General features: G+C 40.1%; 2 protein-coding genes across 5 annotated transcripts in view; one reads left to right on the top strand and one right to left on the bottom strand.

Annotated features, from left to right (window-relative positions):
• Positions 1–471: 471 nt before the first annotated feature.
• On the bottom strand, positions 472–10,355 carry Gsto1 (glutathione S-transferase omega 1). The gene is made up of 6 exons (XM_047553511.1): positions 9,811–10,355; positions 9,498–9,606; positions 6,398–6,620; positions 3,544–3,642; positions 1,491–1,597; positions 472–701 (listed from the first exon to the last, which is right to left on the bottom strand). Exons 1-6 carry the CDS (start codon positions 9,842–9,844, stop codon positions 548–550), a joined length of 726 nt encoding a protein of 241 aa, XP_047409467.1. The 5' UTR covers positions 9,845–10,355; the 3' UTR covers positions 472–547.
• Positions 10,356–19,987: 9,632 nt separating this feature from the next.
• Cfap43 (cilia and flagella associated protein 43) overlaps positions 19,988–20,516 on the top strand; it is an 88,063-nt gene continuing 87,534 nt past the window's right edge. For all 4 annotated transcript variants that reach the window (XR_007108885.1, XR_007108886.1, XM_047554495.1 and 1 more), the window contains exon 1: positions 19,988–20,147. Coding sequence is in view for 2 of the 4 variants with exons in the window: in XM_047554495.1 (XP_047410451.1) it covers positions 20,074–20,147 (74 nt within the window). In the remaining 2 variants the exon portion in view is untranslated. The remainder of the gene's footprint in view (positions 20,148–20,516) is intronic.

Here is a 20,516-nt window from a genome sequence, read left to right as displayed (position 1 = left end):
ACTGTTTACATGTGTGAGACACCTACATGTGCCCAGCATGGAATTTGGAAGGAAGGACTTGAAGAGTTAGAGATTGGAGGCTGGGAGATCAAACAGGCCATTCAGTTACCTACCTTGAGGTGATGTGGAGGGAGTGAAATTTAGTTGGTGATGGAAAGGAAAGAAAGGAGGCTTCTCAACTCATAAACCAGAAGACAAGAGATTTGAGAGGGTATCTCTTGAAATGACAGTAGGTTGTCCTGTTGGAAATTTCCTATGAGCAGATAGAAGTCTAGATTAAAGTCCAGATCTCACTACAGATGTTTGTTTTGGTGTTTTTAGCAAAGACAATGATAGAACCTTCAAGAGTCATTTGAGTATCCTGAGATAGGAAATGCATCCACATTTCTCTAGGAGAGCTTTGAGGAGACTCCTTACTTAGGTCACATATCATATCAGTCATATGAGCCAAAGGAACATAATAGCACTTGATAGAATGAAAGCATTTATTATTCACATACGTGAAGTAAAATATTAGACAGAACTTCACTGCTGATTTTTGCCCCCTTTAGAGCCCATAATCAAAGGCCTCAAGACTGTTCTGTAAGTAGAGGCCTAGGAATCCTTGATGAGTCTTCACATCATGGAGGAGGGCTGACACTGGGGGATCTTCCTTCATGGCTGCTATCCAGAGCTTAAGTTTTGGAGTGTGGGCTACACACCTGTGGGAAGAAGACAGAAAGAGGTGTGAGCTAGGTAAACTAGGACTGCATGGCAAAGCCTTCTATATAGCATCATCATCATCATCATCATTATCACTCTGCAGTTTAATTTTGTTTTCCCCTAACCTTTTTAAAGATTAAAAACATTTCCTTAAAGTGCACGTAATCACAGACTATGAGATTTTAAAGGTATCTCAGAACTCTTTGTTTTACAGAACAGGGATCTGAGAGTAAAGTGACTTGCTCAGTTTGCATGAGCACTTGTCCAAATCTGAGAGACTGATAGCTTTTTAAGAGAGAATTTGAAAGGCAAACAAGAATGATAAATATTAATTATTCTGTCACCAGATTGTGACTAAAAGTAATCCTGAATAGGTGTAGTCTCTTAAGAAGTGGCAGTATGTCAGGGTGGCTGGCTAGCAAACTCAAAACGTTTTAGAAAATAGTGTGAAAATCTTATTGGTAATTGGAAGGTTAACCCTGGTCATAGAGTCCTGCAGCAACATCCTTATAAAAATGTACATCCTTATGGACTTTTAATCCAAAGGGAAAAAGTAAATTATAAAGCATTTTATTCCATGTCACAGAAATTTCCCACTCCCCATAAGTAGCAAGTGTAGGTATATGACTTACCTTAGACAGCATGGGACCTTCCTGTCTGCTTGTTCTCATGCATACCAGTTGTATTAAATATTTTAACTTTTTTAAACTTTTGTTTGTTCAGGAAAAAAGTTCAGTATACACTATTCAACTATCCTAAATTATGGACAAAATATTCAAATGTCTTACTCATTTAGTTCCAATGCTTCCAGCCGTTCAAACCAGGGCCAGATGAGGTAATCAATCATAGACAGAGAATTGCCACCAAAGAAAGTTGTCTTCTTATTAGTCAGAACCTGAACATTAAAAACATAAAGAGTACTTCTAATTTGTGCATTTAGGAAGAATTGTCATCAGAAACAATTGAAGGCAAATTAAATAAAGCATGTGAGAGCAATAGCTCTTATTCTGACATATCCAAGTTGGGTTTTTGTCTGATCAAAAAGTTTAAACGGCTTTAGAATCCATTGGACTGGCATAAAATGATCAACAAAATAAACTGAAAAACAGAGAAAAACAGTTCACAAAGCATAAGTTCCCTGTAAAATGCAGTGCTTGCATACAGAATGTTGAAAGAACTGGGAAGCAATAAGAAAAATGGCAAAAAATTCATTAGAAAAATGAGCAAGATTCCAAATGACCAATAATCATTTGAAGAGATGCTCAGCTACATTAGTTGTCATGGAAATGCAATTAAAACTAAAAAGCAGTTGCACTGTATATTGGTCAGAAAAAATAGGGAACATTACCAACCCATTTTAAGAGGTTAGATCAGTCTGTAATTTCAGCTATTTAGGAGGCTGAAGCAGGATGGCATGTTCAAGGCCAGTGCAACCCTGTCTCAAATAAAAAGGGCTGGAGATGTACCCTCAGTGAGAAAGCATGCCTCGGGCTTCAATCTCCAATACAAGAAAAAAAGAAGTTAGACTACTTCCAAACACCAAAACAATTAAAGAGACTGTAAGAATGGTAGATTGTGGACCAATTCAGTTATGAACACATGTACAAAACTTAACTAATTCTACAATACATAGGAAAGTCCATTGAGAACAAGGTTTTATCTCAGTTATGCTAGGAGGGTTTGACAGAAAAATCAGTCAGCATCATATTCACCAGATAAAAGGAGAGAATTCTGTGAATATTTCAGTAGATTTAATAGATGTCCCCAAAAATTCAACACTCATGATTTTTTTTTAAATTAGCAAATTGAAATTTTTTTTAAAGTTTCAGAAAAAAATCTACAGTATGTTTGCAAAGTGTACATTGCTATGAATTTTGGAAGCCACATCCACATGCCAGAACCACTATATGTTTTGTAAATAGCACTGAAATCAGTGAGTTTGACATTTTCACTGACTTTGCTAGAATAGTTACTAAGTCCTGGCATGTGTAAGAAAGATCACCTGACTGTCAGGAAGGAGACTGTTGATTTAGTCACTGGCTGTGTCAATCCAAAGTGTAGGGACTTAAAGTTCACTTCTCTAGGTTTCACTCAGTTTTGTCATTAAGATTCAGTGGTTAGCCCGGAATGGGAAGTTATATTTCATGTATGTATGATATGTCAAAACACATTCTATTGTCATGTATAACTAAAAAGAACAAATAAAAAAAAAAGATTAAAAAAAAAACCTATAAACTTCAGTATTCGTCCCCATAAAAGACAGCAAGTATGTATTCCCTCAGTAAATCTTAAGACTGTGTGTGAATAGAATGTCTCAAGGCCAAGAGGAAGGCTCTGTCTCAAGGCCTAAATTATAGCCACTCCAAAAAAGGTAAAACACATCTGGGCTTCCTCACGTGTCTGTGTGATTCACAGCAATCTTTTTGCAGTGAGAAATGTTTATTATATAATACCAAGTGGGGGAAAAAACAATGATATCTGTGTTCTGATTACAGTTAGCCTAACATTTTCTAAAAATATATATACAAAGACTAAAACCAAGAATGGAAACAGATGACAACTTGTAGAGATGTGTATAATATTTTCTTTTTTCCTTATTTAATGTCAATTTAACAAAGTATTTTAAAAATAAAGCTTTGACAAATTGCTTTTGGGTGTTTGGGTTTATATCATAAGAAGAACATGTTACAAGTCAGTTTAAAATTAATTTTCTTACTTGGAATTTTTTCTAATTGCCATAAAGTGACTTGGGAAATGGGAGTATGAAGAAAAGAGTGAAAGGAAAAGGAGGGTAGATATAGGGTATCTTGTACCATAATAGAAGCTTTGAGAAATGATTACCTCCTCTAGCTTGCTGAATTCTTTCTTCAATTCTTCTTTTAGGCCAGGCCAGTCTTTTTTATTTTGCCCTCTAATGAAGTTTGCCAACAAAGGTGGTACCTAGGCAGAGAATAATTTCTTAGTTCATCAGTTTGAGGCAGCACCCCTGCATTACAACATGATCAACTTAGTGAGACCCTAAGCAACTTAGTGAGACCCTATTTCAAAATTTTTAAAAAAAGTTCTGGGGCTAGAGCTCAGTGGTAAAGGATCCCTGGCTTCGATTGAAGCCAATACAAAAAAGAGAAAAAAGAAAAGAAAGAAAACACACAACCAAATCCTCATAGTACCATGGTATGCTAAAAACATCTCAGGTACACAAAGTCCCTATGTTCACAGAGGCCACAGAATGGTCTTAGAAACAGTTTTGTAGCCTAAGATGATGCGTTGGTCAGGATTTTAAGAACTGCAAATAAAAGAATGCACTTTGTCAAGTTCAATCCAAAAATTTCTTTGAATTGCTCAGAATTGAGAATTGTTGGGAGGCTGAACAAACAGACCTGGAACTAAGAACGAACACTGCAAAATCATGCTGAGAACAAGCCTAATGGGAGATGCCCACTGCTGCCAGTGCCAGCTGAGCACTAATGCTAAGTTCATGCTGCTGCCAGTAAGTGGATTCTGAGGTTGTTGTTCTGGAATTTAATCTTGTAGCCACCACTGCTCCTGAATGCTGGAAACTCTGCCACCAGCAGAGACAGGGACCATCACCAAGCCTGTTACCTCACATCATTCATGTGTGAATTGAATGCTATCATGTGTGTCTGACAGGAATAACCTAGGTCAGAGGCTTTGGCCCCAGTGGAAGAGGGAACTGGGGAAGAGAATTTAACTGAGTTCTGTCTTGGGGAGGATACAAAAAAATGGTTCAAAGGGACTATCTGAAGACTTGACAGGTGTAGTGTCAGATGCTTCAGTGCTTTTAGTGGAAGTTTTTTTCTTTTTTGATACCAGAGATTTAACCCAGGGGTGCTTAACCACTTAGCCACGCTCCCCAGCCCTTTCTATTTTTTATTTAGAGACAGGGTCTTGCTGAGTTGCTTAGGGCCTTGCTAAATTGCTGAGGCTGGCTTTGAACTCGGTGTTTGGTTATTTTAATATTTGGTCTTTAAGATCTCATTGTAAGAGAAGCACACTCAATCCAATTTAAGTAAACAGGTACTTGTACATTAGAATCTCATGAAATCCCCCCAATGTCAGTACAGCTTGCCCTCATTTGGAACTGAAGCTTTCAGGCAATGGTTCCATCTGCATGTCCATGTCTGTCTGCCTCACCTTTCGTCTCTGCTTGTTTTCCATGTATCAGTTTCCACTGCAATGCTCTTCCATTTTTGCTTCCCCTAAAGATGCACTTCTGTGGCTTTGATTTTTCAAGTCTCCTTTATGTTTATACAATATACATGTCTAATTTCTAAATTCCCAGGAGAGAAGGTGACTAGCCAGGTATGGCAGGTCAGGGTTGGGGTTCATTTCTGGACTAATGAACTGTGGCCACGAGGGACAGGATCATGTGGTTCCTAGGCCACCTTTTTTTGAAAGTGAGCAGGGTAATACTGGTGGGCATCTCCAGCTTTACTTTTCATGCTCATTTTCTCTTTAGACAATACATTGAATCTTGGTACCATTTTTAAACACTCTAAACATTCCTTGTGAATGTCATGTTCCCTTTCCACCAACTTTAACAGCAGCCACCCTGCTTTTCTTTTACCCTTATCCTCGGAAACCACAAGATTCCTCTTCCTTCCCTGTCTCTGCAATATCTCCTATAACAAGCAGGTCTCCCTATAAATCTCTCATCTTTTAAGTATTTTTAGAAAACACTTCTTCCTTTAGAGACAAAAGTATTCCTTTATACACTAACCATACTACCAAGGGAATAACGTTTATAGGGTTGTAGGCCATTGCTATTCTTGGTGTCTAAATACATATCCATTGGTTTTCTCTTTGCTGATACTAATTGTTAACAAATCCACATTGATGCTAATTAAGATGTAAACATTTCTTAAGGGATGCCATTTATTCAGTCAGCTGAGAGTTAGGGCCAAGACAGAGTTGATGCTCACTGCTAGACACTATGACTATGACAAGAGCTAACACTGAGTAGGTCCCATGAGTCAGGCTCTGCTCTAGGTGTTTCATATTAATTGACTTTTACCTCATGAGATGGGAACAATTAGTATACATTAATGATGTATACTAAAAATGATGAACTAAGACTTTACGAAGTAAAGTAAGAAGTAAGTTGCTCAGACTCACACAATGTACAAGTGGCCAATCTGGTCACAAGTGTAGGCAGTGGACCAATAGTGATCAAAACATAGCCTTCACACTCAGAGCTCACATTGCCGGTGCAATACATGGGCAAGATGGCAGGTAATTACGAGGGCCAAGAGCCTCAACAGGGAAGTGAGCACATCTGGGATCACAGAGCTAGAGCAATGACAAGCCCAGACAGACGTCCGGAAGGCAGCAATACCCAGGCAGATATGGGAAAGATGATGGGGATAATCAGGCCAGTTGAGACTACGAAAGACTCATCCAGCAAGAGTCGAGAGAGGATGTTGCAAGTATGGGAAGCCAGAAAAAGTTCAGAATGGCTGGAAAATAAAATACCAGAAGAGTGAAGAGGGATCACTTTGGAGAAGTAAGCAGGGATCAGAAGGTGGAAGGACTTACAGGACCTGTCAAGCTGACAAGAGCATAATCCTCTGTTGTCTTCCTCTCCCAAATCAGTGAACCATCATAAATGACAGTGTTGATTTAGCTTAAAAAACAAGTATTTTCAAATAGGAGCTGAAATTCCTTGTATACCCACCTTAGAAAATAACTCAAAGATCATTTTTTGGCAAGCTTTCTCATAAGGGTCATCCGGCAACAGCTTCTTCCCAGGATATGCTTCATCCAGGTACTCACAAGTGATGGTAGATTCATAGATCAATTGACCCTTACTGTTTTCCAGAACTGGCACCAAGCCAAGGGGATTCTTCTTGAAGAACCACTCAGGTTTATTTCTCAGGTTGATATTGATGACTTCATGCCTGAAAGATATAAGACTATGAAGAGACTGAACCATTTTCTGGACTTCTGAATAAATTCTCAGGTCCTACCATCTATTTATTTCAGACCCCAATTTTAGGAGACATTTTTGCCTTGATTTCCACCATACCAGTTGTTGGTTTTTCTCTTTCTTTCTCTCTCTCTCTTTCTTTCTTTCCTTTTTTTTTTTTTTTTTTTTTTTAAGAATTTGAATATTTTAGCTGGGTGTGGGTGTGGTGGCGTGCACCTGTAATCCCAGCTATGGGGGGCTGAGGCAGGAGAATCACAAGTTTGAACCAGCCTTGGTTACTTAGTGTGGGCTTGTCTCACAATAAAAAAATTTAAAGAGGGCTGGGAATGTAAATCCATGGTAAAGCACCTGGGTTCAATCCCTAATACCTAAATAAATAAATAAAATTTTAAAGTAAAAAGAATATATGACTGTTTTGGCTATTCAACTTTTTTGACTATTTTAAATATTTCCTATGAATGGACTCATGCAGTATTTGTCTGACTTGTTTTACTTAGCACAAGGTCCTCATAGTCCATCTATGTTGTCACATATTGCAGAATCTCCTTTTTAAAGGTGGAACAGTATGTACCTACCACATTCTCTTGATTCATTCACCTGTTGATGGATATTGGCATTAGACCAGTGTATGAGAGTGCTAAATCTCTTTGAGATCCTGATATGAGGCAACTAATAAAATTGTGTCCACTACATACCATAAGAGAATTAACATGAGAAAATTCAATTTTAATTTTTTTAATTCAATTACTCTGAATTAAAAAAAAAACTTGCTTTTTTTTCAAGGATATTAAGGAATCTTAAAAATTCACTTACAAAATAAACTTTCAAATTAAATCCCCCTGAGTTGTTATGCTTTTTAAAACGTCACTAGTTTTAAAGCATACAAATTAAACCAAAAAAGGGAAGAAAATAGGTGAAGTCCAAGCTATTTTCAGACTAATTAGATCTACCATGTATCTAACTTGAGAGATTATAGAGGAAATAAGAGAAGGACAAATGTCATATAATTGTTAAAACCAGGTTTGTATGGTTGCCAAAGCTGGATCAGTGTCCAATAGAAGAATTACTTGAAAGTAATAGACACCATCTTTGTTTCCTGTTTCTTGGTGCATAGCAATAGCTAGAACAGTATTTGGTTTGAGGATTTAAGTATGTAATCCCCTGTAGAAACAAATGAATAGCCAGTTTTAACACGTGTGTGTGTGTGTGTGTGTGTGTGTGTGTGTGTGTGGTGAAAATGTTCATGTGCTGACACAATACTGGATGCATTCACATTCCAGTCAATAATGAGTAAAACAGGAACCCCTGCCAAAAAATAATCAACATTTCTGAAAATTTATATTATGAGAACAAAAGGTAGATCCTGGGCCTTTGTGCTCAGAATATACATGCATTTTGGTAGCCTGGCATTTTGAGCCAACAATACATACCTATCTCCCACCCCAAAGTTGGAAAGTACACCTTTCAAGGAAAATCACGCTAGGATAGTTACATCATGTGGTAAAAATCTAGTACTTACACCAGTAAAAGTTTCCTGAGACTCAAAGCTAAAACTGATGCATGAACATAGTAGACTACTATTGTATGCACTATCTGAAAGGTATTATCTCCTCCTCTGGAACTCCCCCTCCCCACTATTATGGTAAAATAATTTCATTTTCCTTTAGAAAACTGTCTTAGTAAGTTAGATGTTTTCAACCTAGGGTTACAGAGGGAGGTACATAACCCATGATTTTGTGCCCCTGAATCCAGCTATGTCCTCCTACTCCTGGATTATCTATTACCTGAGTATAAGAAATGTTTTTTAATACAATTTTAATCTCTCTTACTTGCAATGAAAAAACTCTAATGAGGCAAATATTACAGAGCTTTAGATAAACATTACTAAATAATATTTTATATGTTCAAAATCACAATTTCATCCAAATGAAATGCAAGTCTTAGTGAGGTGTTAGCTAATCCAAAGTATTTTTTCTTTAGAAAGCATCTTATATATCTTTTCAGGAAAAGAACTTTCTGCTTAACCAATTTCTCCTTAGATGGTTAAAATTACTTTACCAACTCTTAACACATAGATGGAAAACTCCTTAAGAATGGTTGTCTTAAATTTCCAGAGCCTTCTACACCACAGGTATCTAATAAATGTTCAAAAGATTCCCCAGGTCACTGGCAGGGAAGTTGTTCCAGTGGATACAGTGCATCAGAAAAATCAAGTGACCTGTCCATTATGAATAACCCATCCGTCAATAACTGGTAGTTTCAATAATGAGGCTTCGCAAAAGACCGAATTTTTAGACATAGACACTTCCTTTTATGTTGACTAAAGCAATCTACCAGGGGTGGCCAGGACAGTTTACTCAGCGCTCTTTCCAGGAGGGTCAAGGTGTGAACCCCGTACTAGGACAATTACTACTTAGGAAGGCACCATAGAGCACCCATGAATAACAGCCAGACAAGAACGGAAAAGTCACTAGGATGAAAGCAGAAAACACGGGACCAGGAATCTGGAACCTACGAGAGCTAAACCACTGCTGCCAATGATCGCCGGTGATCTTACCCAAACGTGTTCTTGGGCAAACCACTAACTTACTGCAGCCTCGGTTTCTCCAATTCTTTATAAAATGCTGGTTAATATGGAATGAGCTATTCTAAACTAGTGGATCCATACCATTTTTCCCCCTTGAGGAAAGGGTCTGTAACTTGCCATATCCCCCACAAAAGGCTAAGAATAATTTGCCGTAAAACGGACAAAAAGATCTCCGAGGGCCCTCTGCAAAATTCCCAGCCCGGCCGCCCTCCGCAGTCGACTCCCTGGGGTTCCGGGAGTGCCCGGTGCCTCCGTTCTCACTCGATTCCTTTGGCCTTCAGGACCAGCAGGGTCCTCTGAGCAAACGGACAGAACCTCATGCTGTAGACGCGGATCAGGCCTTCCGGGACCGGCCCTGGGGGCGCGCTTCCTGCCGGGGAGAAGCAGAGGCGGTTACGGTCCGGGCACCAGGGACCTTCAGCCTCCCGCGGTCCCCGCAGCCTGCCACGGAAAGAACCCACGCCCCACCGCCCGGGCCCGTTCCCCATCCGCGCGGCTCGGCTCCCGGAACAGCACCCGACACGCGGCCCGGAGGCACCGAGATCACCCGCTCCTGGTGGCGGGCAGGCCTCACCCTTTGCCAGGCTCCTGGCTGATTCCCCCGACATCGTGGCGCAGCGCTAGACAAATTCTCCTCGCCTCCTGCTCTGGGGTTTGCAGGTGATTCAGGAAGTAGGTCGCTCCTCCCTCCCTGCACAAAGGTGCCTGGCCCGGGCTGCTGCCAGCTCCGCCCGCACTGTATCCCCGGACCCCGCGCAGCCTGCACTCTGGAAGATAACGCACGCGCGCAGCTAGCCGAATAGGTGACCGCGACCTACGCGTGCGGTCTGTTTCCCACCCTCAGTAAAAAGAAAGCTGCGACGCTGCAGGCCGAGCGTCTAGAGGAGTAATGCGGTCGAGACCGCCGATAGCGCCCCCATCCTGCCTTCTGGTTTTAAGAGATATCTTGTAAAACACGGAGGGGCTTGTTGTGCCAGTCTCCTGCTAGCCAAGATCTTCCGCCACCGAGAGATGCACAAAAGGATATCAAAATGCTCCGACCGAAAGTGGTCTCCTTTCTACCCTCTGCCCGTGACCTTGACCTGGCCCAGACCTTCCTGACCCCAGACCAGGAAGGCTCTCCCAGGCGGTCTTCACGTGACCTGGCCTTGGGACTGGCTCTCGGGCTACTGGCTCTCGCCCGCATCGTAGCGCCCCCTAGTTTCCAAGGCTTCCTAGACTTCATGACCTGTGACAGGTCTTTTCATCTCCAAAGCCTTCTGTTCTCCAGAAGTCCTGGCTTGCTGGAGGTTTCCCAGCCACCTGGCCAGCCTTTTCCTTTTTCTGCCAGTACCAGCTTGATATGATAGCTGGGAGGACGGCTGCCCCTACTCTCACCCACAGGACACTTTAACCCTCAAGAAAGAATACAAATCGGGATATTATTCACCTCCGAAGAATGGTGCTGCTTTCAAACATCAATATTTGTTTTTTGAAACCCTCACTAGGTAGGGCACAGGATCAGAGTTACTGAAGCCGACTGAGTGAATTTAGCCTTCTGGGTCTACATAAAACCGTCGGGCCAGAGGAAGAACTCAAACAGTCCCTTTAATTTAGGGGTCAGGAAAGATGGGTTCTGGGGCACTGTGATACACATAAGGGGTGGGGGACTATTCAGTGATTTGCTTGCCTAGTTGTGAAAGCTGGGAAGTCCTGTGCTGGTGTGGAGGAGGATGTCAGTTTTTATTCTGCTTGTCGCTATCATGAGAGGGGCAGAGAATGAGGTGATAAGCTTGCAGTCTTGAAGCTCCCTGCCTGTTTTGATCCAGGTTCCCTTCCTGTGGTAGTTTGCTAGGGTTAGAGTAACAGTACCAGCGTAACTTAACCAGCAGAAATAGGTTTTACATCGCTAGAGGCTAGAAGTTCAAGACGAAGGTGTCCCCAGGGTGGCTTCCTTCAAGGACTAAGAAGATTTTGCTCTATGCCTCTCCCAGCTGCTGGTGGTTGGAAGCAATCTTTGTTGTCCGAGTACAGGAGCATCAGCCCCTCTCTGTCTTCTTCCCCTTCACAAAGAATCCTCTTGAGCTCATGTCCATCACATTTTTTCCTTCTTATCAGGACCTCAGTCACACTGAGTTAGAGTCACACTCCAGTATGACCTCATCTTAATTTAACCAAATACACCTGCTACAGTCCTTTTTCCAAATAAGGTCACATTTGGAGATCCTGGGGATTTGGGGAACATAATTCAACCCATAGCAACCCCTTATTGTCCCTGTGAAAACAGACAAGTCACTGACCTGTGTATTTCAGTTCCCTCCTGTAAAATGGGATGGTAAAACTTAATGCCTCTTCTAGAGTTCAAGGAAGGATTAAATTAGTTAATATATAGAAAGTATTTAAATATTACATGGCACAGAATAAGTGTTAAATAAATATTATCATTATTACATATTTAATTTTGAAAATAGGCAAAAATGAAACTAATTTAAAACATGGGCCTTGCTTAACTCTAAGGAAATAAAAATTTTAGGAGGACTTTTAACACGTTAATGACTTCATGCAAATAACATTATTAATTTAAACCTAGTTGGCAAAGCTTTAATTAGACAAACTAAAAATTTCACATCAAGGTATTATTTTAGACTTTTATTTAGAATGACCTGTTCCCTAATTAATGAGTAGCATAATGTCTTGTTATAATTATTTGAAAGATTTAACTCATCAATAAAGTAAAAGATTAATTCCTCAAAGAAGTAAATTGGGAAGAAAGTATACTATTTCAGTAAATGCCTGTACTACAGTACTGCTAAGTGTTATAGTAGATTATTTCCAAATCCTCTGTAGGCACGTGAATAATATGTGAACACCCGACGTATATCACTGTGAGCAACAGTTGAAATGGCTCAGTACTGCACAGTTTGCAGCAGTAATTCTCAATAATAAATCTGAAGAGACTAATCTGAACTGATTCTGCTGGTTCAAAGGCCAAAAGCAATAGCCATAAGAAACCGTTATCCACCTTCTAAATAGCATTCATTTGTCCTCATTGCTCCTATACATCCACTTGATACAATATTCTCCTGTGACATTTCAGGAATGTAGCTTGAGCATGTTTATACTTTTAAATATAAAATATATTTATGTTAACAAGAGTAAGTTAGGAATATTGAAAATCACATTATTTCATTGCTATTGCTATTGCTATTTTAAGAAATAATATTTTCCAAAAAATAATTTTAAAGGGCACTTATCCTATAATAAAGGTTTTTTGTTGTTGTTGTTGTTGTTGTTGTTGTTGTTGTTTTAAGTCCAGAGCAGGGAAAAATGAAGACATTCCATGAAAGATACTGGCTAAATGATTGAGTGAATGAATTAATAAGTCCCAGAGTCAGGTTCATGAAAAAAATTATAATCCTTAAAATAAGGATTATAGGAATACATGGTCCATAATTAAAGGAACTTGAATAGAAAAAAAAAGTGAGGTAATTTTAAAGTACATTTTAAGGGGCTGGGGATATACCTCAGTTGGTAGAGTGCTTGCCTCTCAAGCACAAGGCCCTGGGTTCAATCCCCAGCACCAAAAAAAAAAAAAAAAAAAAAAAAAAAAAAAAAAAAAAAAGTGCATTTAGAGTAGACTGGATAAATTGTAGTATTTCATTTAACGGACAATTATCCAGCAATGAAAACTAAAAGGCTACAGCTATAGCTATCGACTTTTAAATGAATCTCAAAAACACAAGATTGAGTCATAAAAGCAAAGGAAATTAATATATGGCATGACTTTGTGTATATTTAAAATATGCAAAGTTAAACAGCATATTGGTCATGGCACATGCCTATGTGGTAGCATTGAAAAGTGAGAAACAATAGCCACAGAATTCAGAATAGTGCTTACCCACAGGAGGAGGAAAGGAAAAGGGAGGGTGCCTTGCGTGAAGGGGATGCTTCGAAGATTTTGGCTACCTTCTATTTCTTCAGGTGGAAGATGGTTTCTGCAGAATGGCATCGAGGAAGAATGGATGAAGTGGGAAGAAGCAGCGTGGAATCTGTTGTCACTTGAAACCCTTTCTACAGAATTTAGTTTTTTTACTTTTTGCTATACTGGAAAAAAAATAAGAAAATTTGAGAAACTGATTTTTAAAATCAGTTCCATGTTTAAAGAACATGGAAAAAAATCCTACAGTTAAGAAAACAACTAGTAATAGGAATGAAGTAGATCTATATATACTGATAGAGAAATGTATTCAAGATCATTGTTAAATGAAACTGTTGCAGAATAGAATATAGAGGATAATCCCATCCATTGAGAGAACACTTCCTGCCAGGTATCTGCTAAATGTTTTACCTGAAAAAAAAAAAAAGCCTTTAATCCTCACAACAAAGTTAAGAATTAAATGTTGTGATGGTAATCTCATGGATGAGAAAACTCGGGGGTCTGGGGTTAAAGAACTTTCTGGGTATCAATACACTTGAATGGTGAAGCTGGTTTTTCAACTCAAGTCTGACTAGAGTCGTTCCTTAATTGCTACCATGTCTCATACATTCTAAGATTCATATTTCTCCATATTTTAATGCCTCTGATAATTGGGGTGTATCCCAATTGGGATCTGTCCTGACATAGATGTGATTGCTTGTGATTGAACCCTCAGAGTAGATGTCAATGGCTTGGAAGAAAATCTCAGAAATAATAGAGAGCCCTCTTGCTACATTATTGAATTAAATGCTCTTGTTGGCACAGAGGGCAATGTTGGGTTTGGGGGTGCGAGGGAGGAGAAAGTGAAATGAAAACCTAGAACTCTGATCTGAAACTTTTTCAAAAGAGCTAGATTCTAGGCGTGAACGAGTTGAAACAATACTTTATTTCACTTGATATTTTTCTTCTTATACTTGCACAAAAGTAAGAGAGAACAAAAATCTATTTTAAATAAACTTAAAGAGTCCTTTTGTGATAAAAAATCATCTGCATTTAAAGGAGCTCTTTCAGTAAGTGTCACATAAAAATTCTAGGATTCAGTTGTAATGTAATTGGTATTATCATTTCCCACTTATCAGTTCATCTTAGATTTGATGAAATACAGAATGTCTCCCTCACCATTCTCTAAAAGTACTTGCCAACTTTTTTAAAAGAAAAAAATGTGTTTTATCTAATTACCAAGAACAAAATGCAAACACACACACATATGCACACAGGCACACACACCTAAATACCTGTGGGATGTATTGTGAAATTTCTGCTGTGTTCCTTCATTAAAAAAAAATTTCCCAGTCACAACATAGTAAACTAGTATGTTCTGATGCATAAGTGCTCTAGAGAACATACATGTTATCACACTTTGGTAACATGGATTACCAATGCTAATTAATAATTTAAGGGTGTTTTGTAATCTTAGAATTGGCCCACCACAGTATCCTATATACTCATTTTAAAATTTTAGCATAGCCTGTTACTCTGTATCCAGTCTGGACAAGGCAGCATTCAACCTGCATGTAAATAACCTCCCTTCCCAGGTCCCACACCTGAGGGAAATGAGTTGCAACTATGTAACAGGGTCATCTAAATGTATGGCACATTTTATAAGTCTTTTCTAGATACAGTGTTTATTTGATCTTCACAACACCCCTGTGAGCATAACCAGGAAAATATTATCCAATTCTCTTTACAGATGATGAAGCTAAGTGACCTTCCCAGTTATTGCATACTTAGCAAGAGTCAGAATAAGAACCATGGCTTTTTCTCTAAACTTCATAACTTCTGAGAGTGTCATCTGAACTCAGATATGTTCACTGCTTCAGTCACACATTCTTGCTGTTGACTTAAGTTTTTGTCACAGAATATAGCACAACACCTGATTCTTAATACCATGCCAGTTTCCTATCCATGAAAAAGCCATCAGCATGTAATTTTTGGAGAAACAGTTTGTCTCCTGTCTAAAGGAACAAAAGCAATATAAAAAGACTCTAAAGACCAAGGAAATTGATGGAATATCAGATTAAAAGGTATAAAATAGAACATAGTCATGAATTGTATAACTGTTGAGATTTGTCTTTTCTGAGATGTTAAGACAGAGGAAACCTGATGCTCTTGAAGACATTCTAAGTCTTGGATGAAATCATGTAATGTGGAATGAGGGATGACAGTGAACCAGGACCTTCAAATGCTTGTTTAGAGTTTAAATATGAACTGTCTCCCAAAGACTCATGAGTTGAAGGTTTGGTCCCCAGGGCAACAAGGTTTAGAGATGGGGCAGGAAATGACTGGCTCATGAGGGCTCTAATGTAATCAACAGATTAATCCATTTGATGAATTAATAATTTGAATGGGCCAGGCATGGTGGCCCAAAAATCTGAGGCAGGAAGATTGCAAGTTCAAAGTCAGCCTCAGCAATTTAGTGAGACCATAAGCAACTCAGCGAGACCCTGTCTCAAAATATAAAAGGGGTGGGGATGTTGTTCAGTGGTTAAGTGCCCCTGAGTTCAATCCCTGGTATAATAATAATAATAATAATAATAATAATAATAATAATAATATATTTTTTAGATTGAATTATTGGGAAGGTGATGGAAACAGTAGGAGGTGGAACCTACTGGAGGAACTGTCACTTGGGGGCATGTCCTGGAAAGGTATTTCTTGTGCCCTGTCCCTTCCTTTCTTTCTGCTTCCTGGCTTCTAGAAGCTGAGCAGCTTTCCTCCACCACACCCTTCATCATCTTCTTTTCTTTTTTTTTTTTTTTAACTCAAAAAGTATTGATCATAGAATTTAACAATAATTTAGCAAGATGATTCTAAAAATTTATAAGGAATTCCAGAGAGCCAAGAATATAGCCAAGACTTCATGCAAGATCAGAGACTTCCACCACACCCTTCTGTTGTGACCTGCCTCCCCTCGGGCCTAGAGCAATGGAGCTGGCCGACCACAGACTGAGACCTCTGAAATCGTGACCAAAATAAATCTTCCCTTCTTTGAGTTGTTTTTCTCATGTATTTGACACAGCTGACCAACACAGCTTGGTACTTGATGCTCTGTCAAAGTGCTATTTTAAGTAGTACGTATGCCACGATGCAAACTGATTTGTTTTTGTCCCTTAATGGTCTTTGGATGAATTTAAATTAAGTCCATGTTAGGGTCACAGATGTCAGTGTTCTGCAACTGGCTGGGATCCAAGGCTAAAAGCCATGTCAGAAACCATGCCGCTCCACCCCACCCATCTCTGTTCCCTCTACAATTGCCTCCAGGAGTAACTTCCTGTTTGCCTGTAACTGTATTTTGTCATTCTTATAAGTTCCCTTGTTTCCCTTAGGTCTTCCTCTTATTTGATATTTCACTAGGTACTAGTTTGTTGAACTTTACTGATGTAGTACCATCCATAGAACCTGGAACACGTGTCTGAGCCAGGGGGGCACACTTTAGAAGGCCCATGCCTTTGCACGGCTGACCATGGACACTACCCCAGCATGACTGTAACTCTAAACATCTGCTGCTGTGACTTCACGTTTACCCTATATCCATGAAACAAGGTTTCCTTGCTTGAACATTGTGAGATTTTGTGTACTGAGCCCCTGTTGATGTCACAAGTGGAGACTACTTAAGGAGTGGGAGAGTCTGATGGCTAAAGTGTTTGAAAAAGAGAAAAGATAGATTCAAGCATTTGTCATTCCTTAGTTTCAGAGAGCATGAATCATCCATTCAGTGTTTCTTCTTGATAAACTGGGTATCACTTCCCAGCAGGATCAAGTGACCATTTTCTTGCCTTTCTGTGGTTCCAGTTTGTGGTTCCAAGGATTCTCATGGATTAGTGTGATACTGGCAGTGGCTACACAGGGAGGCTGAGGCATGGTGTGCAATATAGAACAAATTTCATTACTGCCACATTTATAAGTGTATGCATGTCTAAATCTAACATGTGAAGCTTGATACCAATTCTTTCCTGATAATGAAATGAATGCAGACAGAAAATTTGAATTATAAATATTTTTGTTTATATGAAATATTTAACAAGATCTAAATTTTAAAAAAATTTGAGCTTTAAGCCATTTTGATTTATTTTCTATTCTTATAATTAGTCTTTGATTTTTAAATTTTAAGAACCAATTTTTTGGAGGGTAGGTACCAGGGATTGAATTTAAGAGCACTTGGTCACTAAGCCACATCCCCAGCCCTGTTTTTGTATTTTATTTAGAGACAGGGTCTCACTGAGTTGCTTAGTGCCTCACTTTTGCTGAGGCTGGCTTTCTCCTGCCTCAGCCACCCAAGCCACTGTGACTACAGGTGTGCGCCACTGCACCTGGCATTATGAAGAAACAATTTAAAACAGTTGAGCAAATGGTTTTTAGGTCACCATTTATATTATTATTTTTTTCTTGGTGGTACTGGGAACAGAACCCAAGGGTGCTTTTCCACTGAACTACATCCCCAGTCCTTTTTTTATTTAAGACAGGGTCTCATTAAGTTGCCCTGGCTGTCCTTGAACTTGCTGTATGCCTGCCTGAATCTCCCAAGTCACCAGGATTACAGATGTACACTATTGCACCTGACTCCATTTATATTCTTTCCTTGGAATTGGGGTGGGCCTGATGCTACAGTCCTCTCTTGTGAACTTTCTTAGTCCCTTCCATTAAAGCTCTAAAACCATGTTTGATATACTGTTTGTTTTCCATGTTTCAACCAAGTGTAGCCTCAAGATAAAAGTGAGCAACCTCAGACAAGAAATGTCATGATAAGATTATGCTCCACAGAAACTATGAAAATATTTTAAAATATACTCTGAATCCATTAGATTAAATGCACAAAATAATAACACTAAGTCATTCTCACTAAGTGACCTCAGATCTCCGTAAGAATGTAACCTCTTCTCATATTATTTGTTCTAAAACTTCTGCAAATCATGAAAGATTTTCTATTCTTCCTCCTTTTCTGAAAAACACTCAATTCAAATTAAAGGCCTAATTCATTTTAAAATTCTTGAGTCTGCACTTCTCCCAGAAAGAATTCTTGAAGACGCTTAACACTACCTTGGTTAAAATCCACTTGAAAGTTGTGAGCTTTGGGGCACAAATCTTAACTTTTCTGAGACTTGCTTTCACTACATGTACAGTAGGGCTAAAACAGTATGTGCTTTAGATGAAGGTAAGGTGCCAGGCACAGCATTACACAAGGAAGCACAAGGAGGAGTCCAGGAGAGGACTCAGGAGGCTGGCTAACGTTTACCCAAGAGAGAGTGTCACTAGCAGAGGATGCCAATATCAGTACTCATAAGATCACATTCCTTTTCTTCCTACATCAATTTATAATTCTACAAATGTGTAATGAAATCCACATTTGAATGAAATCCCTCCTCCCTGGACACCACCACTAAGGAAAGAAATTTATGTTTTCTTCCTAAGTAACTAGCACAATGCAAAAATGCATGGGAGATGCTCCATAAATAAAGGAAAGTGATATAAAAGAAATGTGAAATTACCTTTGGATTGGGCAGAGGGGAAAGAGGGAAGGGAAGGGGGCTGAGGGTGGGAAAGAGGATGGAACAAGATGGACATCACTACATGTATGATTGCACACATGGTGTGACTCTACATGGTATACAACCAGAGAAATGAAAAGTTGTACTCCATTGTGTACAATGAATGGAAATGCATTCTGCTGTCATGTATAACTAAATAGAACCAATTTTAAAAAAAGAAATGTGCAATTTGTCAGAGTCAAAATAGAACCACTAGTATTGACCTTCACCAAAAAAATAAATAAATAAAAAATAAAGGCGACTGGGGTGGTGGTGAAGAAAGCATTCTTACTCACATGATTGCCGGATAACAACTAGCACAAAAAACTTAACCAAAGTCCAACTTTGCAAGAGGCCATCCCTTATGCAAAATGTACTACTACGAGGACATCTGCCCATCAACAGTCTGTTCAACCTCAGATCACACTGCTCTCGTTATTAATCATAAGAGTAAAGGATTATTGCTTCAAAATGTCGAATGCAACCCTCCTTATTTTTATCTTTAAGATTTCTCATTGCCTCACCCTCTTTGAATATACCTACGGTTCACTATGACATGTTTATTGCCATTGCCGTCCTCTGCTATTCTCAAACACATCTCATTTTCTTTGGAGCATTTCTCTCTTTGCTCTTTAAGTTGGCGATGGCAAGACAGGAAGAGGAGAACAGAAAAAAAAAAAAAAAGGAGGAGGGGCAAGGAAAAGGAGAGGACAGGAGGAGAGGCAAGGAGAGGTAAGAGTGGAAGAGGGAAAGATGAGGAGAAGCAATGACAAGCTGCTGCAATCCATCAGGTTACTTCCTGAAGCTGTCTACTTCCTGGAGGTAGCAGAGGGCACATTTGAAAGTGTTTTGCAGCAGCTAAGAGTTCGACACTCTGGATTTAGTCTAGACCTGGACTTAAGTCCCACCCAGTTTTTAGCCTTGGGCGAATGACTTCTCACTTTCCTTGTGGGTAATGTGGGACTGATGGGGCCTATGAAGATTCAATGAAATGTTGCCTGTACGGCGCTCGAAACAAAGTTTGGCATGGTCGGTACTCAAAATAATAGCTGTTTTGGCGTTTATTAATATTGTTAATTATTTGCCCGGGATCGGACCACTTCAGCACTTTCCCAGGGGCCCGCCCTTCGCTTCGCTCGCCGCTCGCCCATTGGCAGAAACGCAGAAGCACTTTCACCAATCCGCTTGGCTCCATAGACAGCCCGGCAAAGGGCAGAGCCAATGGGCGCAGGGCGACGGTCTCCTGGATACGGGTGTAAACAGTGGAGGTTTCTCGGCCTCGCAGCCTCCACAGCAGAGTAACCGTTAAAAACTCCAGCCGGTCTGGCGCTTGCTGCCCACCGCCGGGACGAGACCCATGGCGCAAAACCGGGAGCGAGAGGAGACTCCCTACGCTGCCTCCGCCACCAGCAACGCGACGCTGTCGGTGAGGTGCGGCATCCACTGCCCTGGACAGAACTTAGTCTTGTGGAAACTCCTGACCTACGTGCCCTCCCTGCCTCTGCTCCCGGCGTTCTGTAGACACGTTCTCCCCGCTACTTCGCCTTCTTCTCCGCCACCTGCACCCCTTCCCGCAGACTCACTCCTGTGTGACCTTTGGTGACCGCTCCTCCTCCCCCTAATTCAATGCCAGTCTCCTGGCGACTTCCCGCACCCGCCTCCCCAACACCGGTCCCATTATTCTGCGATTCCGACTCTTGCGCGCTTACCCTGTGTTTCTATGCACTACCCTTCATGTCTGCTTCGTTTCTTTGGTTCAGTGTTCCCTGCAGTGACCTGGTTCCCCTGGCCTTTCAGACA

This window comes from Sciurus carolinensis, chromosome 5 (assembly GCF_902686445.1).
Source record: "Sciurus carolinensis chromosome 5, mSciCar1.2, whole genome shotgun sequence".
Lineage (NCBI taxonomy): Eukaryota > Metazoa > Chordata > Mammalia > Rodentia > Sciuridae > Sciurus > Sciurus carolinensis.
The sequence above is the reverse complement of the archived record's forward strand: the minus strand, read 5'-3'. Positions and strand labels throughout refer to the sequence as shown.

Coding starts and splice junctions, on each gene's coding strand:
- Gsto1 (XM_047553511.1), bottom strand. CDS start 9,844: ATGTCGGGGGAATCAGCCAGGAGCCTGGCAAAGG. Junction 3,643..6,397: donor TCTTTGAGTTATTTTCTAAG/GTGGGTATACAA, acceptor TTCTCTGCCTAG/GTACCACCTTTGTTGGCAAA. Junction 1,598..3,543: donor AATTCAGCAAGCTAGAGGAG/GTAATCATTTCT, acceptor TTTAATGTTCAG/GTTCTGACTAATAAGAAGAC.